Source organism: Rana temporaria, chromosome 1 (assembly GCF_905171775.1).
Source record: "Rana temporaria chromosome 1, aRanTem1.1, whole genome shotgun sequence".
In the NCBI taxonomy this organism is placed as follows: domain Eukaryota; kingdom Metazoa; phylum Chordata; class Amphibia; order Anura; family Ranidae; genus Rana; species Rana temporaria.
Window position 1 is genome coordinate 257,122,383 of NC_053489.1, and position 8,777 is coordinate 257,131,159.

The 8,777-nt window shown below is 40.6% G+C and overlaps 1 protein-coding gene across 3 annotated transcripts in view; it reads left to right on the forward strand.

The window, feature by feature from the left end:
* The window catches only part of DCAF11 (DDB1 and CUL4 associated factor 11), a 53,017-nt gene extending 44,557 nt beyond the window's left edge, over positions 1–8,460 (forward strand). For all 3 annotated transcript variants that reach the window (XM_040354571.1, XM_040354579.1, XM_040354585.1), the window contains 3 exons: positions 3,605–3,757; positions 6,304–6,410; positions 8,028–8,460. In XM_040354571.1, coding sequence (XP_040210505.1) covers positions 3,605–3,757; positions 6,304–6,410; positions 8,028–8,144 — 377 coding nt within the window. In that variant the 3' untranslated portion in view covers positions 8,145–8,460. The remainder of the gene's footprint in view (positions 1–3,604; positions 3,758–6,303; positions 6,411–8,027) is intronic.
* The last annotated feature ends 317 nt before the right edge of the window (positions 8,461–8,777 follow it).

Here is an 8,777-nt window from a genome sequence, read left to right on the forward strand (position 1 = left end):
TGGAAGCTCCCAATTAAGCCAAAAAAAGACAAAAAAGGTGCCATAGCATAATTCCGTTTTTAATGGATTAAAGATATTAATAGCCCACAGATGTAAAAACCCCTTCAAACATTAAACGTACAATGATTAACAAGCGCATAGTCACCAACTCCTGTATGATAGGTGAAGCGTCGTACTGGTCCTGCTTCAGTCTCAGAGAGACTAACAACTTCTGGTTCCAGCCGAGGCCCTGGTGGAGCGCAAGCGTCACTTCCTGAGCGTCGTGAGTAGCCACGCCCTGACGCGTTTCGTCATAGGACTTCGACAGAGGGCGTGGCCTCACGACGCTATCCACCAAGCTTAAATACATACGGCTCTCAAAGACACACCTATCGCCGCAGAGAGGTGGGCGGGCAAAGGTGCTTATCCCGCCCACTAGCTCATAAAACCATGGCGTATAGGGGCGAATGGGAGATATCCAAATACAACATCCGTCTCGTGCTGTCACACACAATGGCCGCAAATAGCGGTGACACTAAAAAAGGTGACAGGCAACGCACAGACGAAAGAATGTAGTTTAAACATAATAGTAGACTTATATAACTAGTATGAACACTACACTGTAACTTAAGGATATATGAACAAACAATCAAAAACGGGTGTCATAGGTAAACACCTAATAGCATACAATGTGATAACTTCACTGAATAAATAATCGATTAAAATTCATTACATTATATCTGTATACATATAATTAAAACATATGCATTATTACCATTAAAATATACATTAATAAATATAATCATTCAAAAATATATAAGTAACTAAATAATAAATAGTAGTCCCATTAACGTAATATATGACATATTGTGCAATGATAAATAGACCACAGCTTTAAATAGCACCATCTTGTGGCAAACAGATATATAGCATACAAATCAACTTTATATTAAAAAGACGGGGGAATGTAACCATAATTAACTATATAACCTGCATCGAAAATTCGGTGATCCTTAAAGGAAAACACAGCTAAAAACAGAAGACCGAACAAATCTCATAATAAAAAGAGCAGGTTAATAATAGAAAAAAGGTAACTCTTAACCACCTAGATAATAATATAAAGGGAAGCAGTGAGTAAACACCCTGATCTCTAAATGACCATTTAAATCATACTGTCAAAAATCGCTAATAAAGCAATTGATGTCTAGCTCGATATTCAAGCCCCTAGGGGCAAGAGTATCGGCCGAGAAGATCCATTGGGTTTCTCTCTTTGATAAATCCCTGACCAGATTGTTTCCTCTCCATGTTGGTTTTAAATGATCCACACCCCAAAACATTAGACCACTCGGGTCTTGGTTATGGAACAATTTAAAATGGAGCGAAACATTGTGGTCTTTATACCCCAATAATATATTGGCGATTATTGGGGTATTATTGTATTAGGATATCTCCCATTCGCCCCTATACGCCATGGTTCTATGAGCTAGTGGGCGGGATAAGCACCTTTGCCCGCCCACCTCTCTGCGGCGATAGGTGTGTCTTTGAGAGCCGTATGTATTTAAGCTTGGTGGATAGCGTCGTGAGGCCACGCCCTCTGTCGAAGTCCTATGACGAAACGCGTCAGGGCGTGGCTACTCACGACGCTCAGGAAGTGACGCTTGCGCTCCACCAGGGCCTCGGCTGGAACCAGAAGTTGTTAGTCTCTCTGAGACTGAAGCAGGACCAGTACGACGCTTCACCTATCATACAGGAGTTGGTGACTATGCGCTTGTTAATCATTTTTATTGTACGTTTAATGTTTGAAGGGGTTTTTACATCTGTGGGCTATTAATATCTTTAATCCATTAAAAACGGAATTATGCTATGGCACTGTTTTTGTCTTTTTTTGGCTTAATTGGGAGCTTCCACACAGATGTGTTTGATTACCCTGCTTGAAGGATTATTATCAGTCTGGAGTTACACATACATCGCCTTATATTACTTACTTTTTGGTGAGTGCGTACCCCAGAGGGGGCTTATTTTGTCCCACGTGGTGTCTCTTGAGGAGTTCGGGTGGAAGGTGCTTACTGTCTGTCCTTTCTTAAAGTGGACCACACTCCTTTTTTTTTTGGAACTTTTGCCTCTACCCACTGATTTTCTTCACGCAATTTTTGAAGTGTAGAAGTGGTGCCTTGGGCATCTACACTAGAACTGTCACTATCAGCGCTGTTTGTGATTGTATTATTTGTGCATTTATGCTCTTTTAATTGTGATCATTTTTTATCACATCCTGGTAGATGGCAGCAGATTTTTATCAAGAATATCTACGTTTTTCCATTCATCCTTCCTCCAACGATATGAAGTTTGCCAGTACCGTATGCCAAAAAACAGCCCCACACCATGATGTTCCCACCTCCAAACTTCACTGTTTGGTGTTTTTGGGGTGATGTGCAGTGCCATTTGACCAGTTTATGGTAAAATTATGTTCTTTCCACTTCCGGATTATAGCCCCAACAGTGCTCACTGGAACATTCAGAAGTTTTGAAATCTTTCTGTAACCAATGCCATCAGTTTGTTTTACAACAAAAAAGGTTGTAAAGGTTTTGAGAGGGCTCTTTGCTTTTACCCATCATGAGATGTTTCTTGTGTGACACCTTGGTAATGAGACACCTTTTTTATAGGCCATAATCTGAGACTGAACCAGCTGATGTTAATTTGCACTGATAAGGAGCAGGATTGCTTTCTAATTACTGATAGATTTCAGCTGGTGTCTTGTCTTGGCTTTCCATGCCTTTTTGCACCTCCCTTTCTTCATGTGTTCAATACTTTTTCACTGTGTCATCCCATTTTATTACACATAACTTAATTTCTAAACCTATTGGTTTTGGTTTCTTTGTATGTATGGATTGCATGGGTTGTTACTGACATGTGGTGAAAAGTTCACGTCAATAGCACCTTTAGAAATATATTTACCTAGAAAAATGGTAAAAACAGTAATACTTTGAATTGCGAGTAACGTGTTTAATGAGCGCTTTACAATACAAGGTATTATTTTTTTTAAATCCTCACTTGGTTTACAAACATTTTCTTGCAAAATAAGCAGGATTCAAGCCTCTGCGGTGTGCAGTACCGCATTTGGCCAGAGCTGTGGGGTGCGCTGGTAACACTTGGAGCCCCTCGGATGCACTTGGAGCCACTCGGAAACACTCAGTGACTTCTATTGTATGCAGTACCGCATGTGGCCAGAGGTGGGAAACTCAGAAACCACTCAAAAACACTCTGAGAGGCTCGGGAACAGAGTGTTTCCAAGCCTCTCAGGTTTTTTTTTCAAGTGTCTCCGGCGCCCCCTCACCTATGGCCACATGTGGTACTGCATACAATAGAAGTCACTGTGAAACAAATTATCTGAGTTTCCATTGACTTCTATGGGGAAACTCTCTTTGCTATATGAGTGCTTTGGATTACAAGCTTTCTTCTGGAACTAATTATGCTCGTAATCCAAGGTACCACTCCGTGTGTGTGTGTGTGTGTGTGTAATACAAATACATACACAGTATAATGACCGGTTTGAATAGCTCTCCTGATTTTAATGTTTCAAGACTTGGAAAAGTGCTGTATACTGACCAGTATATTGATATATTTTCAGCTCTCAGGAAGAAACGCCTTACCGGTGACACATCTCTGATGACTTACCGTGGTCATGGAGTCTTGCACACTTTGATCAGATGTCACTTCTCCCCTGCGTACAGTACTGGTCAGCAGTATGTGTACAGTGGGTGTTCCACTGGTCGAGTTGTCAGTAAGTAAAGACACGGTAATCTCCATAATCTTTAAAGTAAACCTGTCATCGGAGCAGTTTGGGTGCTGTCATTGTTGACCTCCCTCTGAAAATGCTAGTTGCCTGGCTTTTATGCTTCAATATTTTATGTCATTGACTGGAAACAAGTATGCGGGAGGATCAGGGCAAAGCCAGGCAACTTGTTTTTTTTTTCTCATGACAGGTTCTGTTAATGAATGAAGGGGTCAGAGTGATATTTTGTATTATTGTGGTGTTTTATTTTAATTTTTTTATCAGTGTTTGGTGTTTATCATTGCCAGAATTTTTTGGTACTCTATGCCTATACATGTCAGTGATTGCCTTACCCTGTACGTTGGTGGCAGCAATGGGTTTTACACACTTCCACCAGCTGCAGCCACCTTGAGTGTATGTAAATCTGACAAGGCGATTGTCAGATGGAAGCATTCTGGCAGCTTTGAACCTGTTGGATCGCTACCGCACACCCTGGTAATGGCCACTGCATTTGTTTCTTTCTAGTACAGGTGCCACATCATGGGTCTATTAGACCTTTTAGACCCCGATTTCTCATTACACAGAACCTGTCACCAAAAATGCATTATATAGAGGACTTTTTGTCCCCTATGAAATAAAATAAAAAAATGTTGAAAAGTGTAAAAAAATTAATTAACACCCACCCAAGCACTTAAAATCCCCCCTCTCAAAATGTTTTGGAGGCCCCCCACCCCTACATACAGGCACTTACGAACCAATGTAAATGAACGAACAAAAACGTTGATTGCGATGTTACATATTGCTTAGCATGCCGGAGTGAGAGTAATAATTCTAGGCCCATTATTTACAGTTACTGCACCTCTAAACCAATGACCTGGCTTTTAAAGTGTTGCCTATGGAAAATATAGGGTACTGAAGCTTGTCACCATTTCTAGTTACGCTTTGCAACCTAATTTTTTACATTTTACCAAAAGCTTGGGTAATCTATTGCATTCATGTGCCCTAAAATTCAATTGACTGTACTTTTTACTAAAGTTTTTTTGTTACAGCCAATGGGTAAAGTATTTTCCGGCGTATAAGGCGACTGGGCGTATAAGACGACCCCCTAATTTCCAGCTAAAATGTTGGTTTTGGGATATACTCGCTGTATAAGATGACCCCCTTCCTACTAGTCTGTCTGGAAGCTGAGGGGTAGCCGGAACAACTGCTGACAGTAACGACCGCTGACAGGAACAGGCTTTATTCAGCTTTTTTCAAATCTCACTGTGCCATTAAATGCCTCACCTCACTGTGCCGTTGCATGCCTCACTGTGCCGTTGCATGCCTCACTGTGCCATTGCATACCTCACCTCGACAATCCCATACCTTATCCCTAACATGTAGAGTCTCAGTGAGAATGCGGGCGTACATTGTTTAAAAATCTGCGCCTCCTCCTCGTGCTGTTCCGTGATAGGCGGAACACTCAGTTTCCCAGCAGAGCCTGTGTTCAGTGTTCCGCCTGTCACGGATGTCCTCTCGTCCGAGGATGAGAAGACCTCCGTGATAGGCAGAACACTAAATAGAGTCTCTGCTGAGAAACTGAGTGTTCCGCCTATCACGGAACAGCATGAGGAGGAGGCGCGGCTTTTGAACAATGGACACCCGCAGTCTGACTGAGACTCTGCATACAGGTACCGGCGTATAAGACGAGTTTTGAGGCATATTTTTAGGTATAAAAGGTCGTCTTATACGCAGGAAAATACGGTATGTTTGTTTAAAAATTAGTTTACACTTGGCGAACACATGGGGGCAAAGAAAAAATTTACAGTGTCTCCCAATCTACACAATCATGCCTTATTCATGTCATCAGTTAACAGCAGCACCTATATTTGTGAGCAACTATTTTCAAGGATGAAGAGCTGCAAGGGCAAAATTAGAACCAAAATATCTGATGAGCACCTTACTAATTCTGTGTCCAATCTTTTTATTAAAGTTTGGAACTCATAGATAATGCATTGTTGAGTAGCACAAATTAGTACAAAATAGAACTGTCAACATAAACCGTGCATAAAAAAAAAATTGGTAGCACCTTGAGAATTCAAGAATTACTACTACATCCATCAAACCAAATATTGATGTGTTAGTTTATCAAAAACAGTGTCAAATGTCGCACTAGTTTTATGCTGCGAAAAAAATAAAATATGTTTTAATAAGCCAGATAGGTAATTATCTATATCAGTGATCGTTAATTTGTGATATGCCTGACTTTTTCTGCTCTACAGCTATTTTTATTAGTGTATTTTATTTGTGGCCCAGGATCATTCCTCTTCTTCCAATGTGGCCCAGGAGGGTCAAAAGGTTGGTCACCCCTGCTCTAGAGCATCTGCTTTGAGAAAAATCTATAATATTTGGGGGTTTTACGTAATTTTCAGGCTTATAATGATTCTTTAAACATGTGTGCAAAAAATGCAAAAACGGCTCTGACAGAAAAAGGTTTAATGCTGGAGCACAATGTCTTTTTTGATGGTACAGTTTAAAAGCTGACAAGATCATGTCTTTGTTTTTCATTCTTACAGTATATGATTTGTTGACTGGTCAGATAGTGAAGAAACTGGCCAACCACAAGGCATGTGTACGGGACGTAAGCTGGCATCCATGTGACACCAGGCTTGTGAGCAGCTCTGTGAGTAATCCATACAAATAACGAAACAAGAACATTTGGTATTGAAGTCTTATAGAAGCTATTAAGTGTGTATGGACAGATATTCGGATATTAAGTGTGTATGGACAGATATTCTAAATCGGTATAAACTGTCATGAGTGCAACCAACCCTGTTAAAAAAGAAAAAAAGTGATTGGCCAAGACCTGCTGCCTGACCAATCGGAGAGCAGTACAATTGCATCTGGATAAAAAGCATACTTGGTAATAATAATCCACATATAATAATAACCGTATTAGGTCAGTGTGGTCTGTAATACTTTACACAGGTGATCATTGTTAAGAATGAGCTTAGGTTTGGTCCGAACATGGATTTTGACCAAACTCGGAAGGAAGCTGTAACTGCTGTGCAGTCAACTGCGGTCAGGGCATTCCATCATACACAGAAGGGTGGAGGTGGCATCATCGTGATATCATTGACCTAATATAGTCCAAGCTCATCCTGACTGCTGAATAGCAGTTGAAGTGATCATTCAAGATTTCCTACAATTTGTCAAAACTCAGAAGGAGCAGTCTGGTTTATTGTGGTGTTTCTGTTGCAAAAATCTGCTTGGTCATGTCATATGGGGCGCTTTTAAAACTGCAGGTTGTCAGAAAGTAAATGCAGGTATGTGACACTGGCATACATTTCTATTCCACCTCTACTTGGCAGTAAGCTGTCTGATTTTGGGGTGGCCAAGCACTGATAGATGCCTCATCAAGGATAACAAGGAAATATTCACAAGTGATCACAATGCCCTACAGCGTACATATTTTCAGGTGTTGATGTGTATTGCATTAGTCAGTCCATTCAAAAGGATTTGGCTGTAATGCACCTCAACATGAAAATTTTGGACAGTGCATAGCAATGATGTGCATTGTTGTACAGCAGCGCGGGTTCTGGTGGTGGTGTTGAAGTGTTATTCAAAATGAATGGCACTCCTGCCCATTGAAATAAATGGGCAGCGCGGCAAAGCGCCGCTACAGCAGTGCTTTGCAGGTGGATTTAACCCTTTTTTGTCCGCTAGCAAATACCTCTGCAAAAACAACGATGAAGCGCCGCTAAAAATAGCGGCGCTTTACCGCCTGCGCCCCAGTGTGAAAGAGCTATTGGTGTATTTACAATTTTGCAGTCAAATTTGAGAAATCCCACTATATGTTTGTGTTCCTATTCACACAGCATACCTTAAAATAATCAATGTATATATACAGTACAACTTACTATTTGAGATGTTTGGAGCAGGCCCTGGGAAGACTACAAGCTACTCTGAGTGGTCCCTACCGACAAAAAGGAACATTAACTTACACAGCAGACACTCCGCTTCTATTTTACTCACTGAACTAAACCTTTATTTGTATCATGTTTTTTCTGGAATTTTGGTTGATATGCTGTCTCTATCATTTAAAATACACCTATGATAAAACATTATAGACCCTTCATTTCTTTGTAAGCAGGGGATCAAATAATTATTTTCCCCACTTTATGTGACTGACATGTAACAGATATAATTATTTATATATATATATATATATATATATATATATATATAACCTTCATTATTTGCTTTACCCCTGTGTGATCTTATGTCATTCTCATTGCAGTGGGATGGCACCGTTCGAGTCTGGGAACACCAACAGTCAGAGTTTTATGAAGATGACCTTTATGTCAAACCGCTGGACCATGATGGTAGCCCCGCCAGCAGCTCCAGCTCTTGGTAGCCCCCCGGCTTGTCTGACATGATTTTAGAGAATGTGAAGACCTATGGTTAGAGCATTGAACAATGTGGGTTTGTGTGTATGTGGTACTGAATGTGATTGTATAGGGAAACTTGTGTTTCCAGTAACCTGAAAGGGCTGCAAAGGTCGTTTAAATGGGGGATCCTCTTTATAGCAGGGTTCACAAATCTGGTGGTGGGCTACTTGATGGGACACAGCAGCAGCACCTGCTGGTGACATGTAGAGAACATATAATACTGAAATTAATATGTTGTGTTCCTGACTTCCATATCTTAATAAACATGTCCAAAATGTTTGATATTTTGGCTTTTGTTCTAGTGTTACGTGTGTAGAGAGAGCCTATATGGTAGTCACATTTCTTTTTGTTCATGGATTTCATTATGGAAATATTTGCCTAGTACTGATATTCTGATAAGATTAGCGTTTACATGCATATCTTTTACAGACATCGTTTCTGCACACCAAGCTGGTCCAGATGAATGATTTACTTTACTAAGACATGCAGTGGCTCTCTGTGCTGTATGGACTGTATGTAACCTCAGCTACATACAGTATACAGCACTTTGTTTCGGCAGTTGGATGGGAACTTCCTTTCCCACACCTGGTACTAAATTG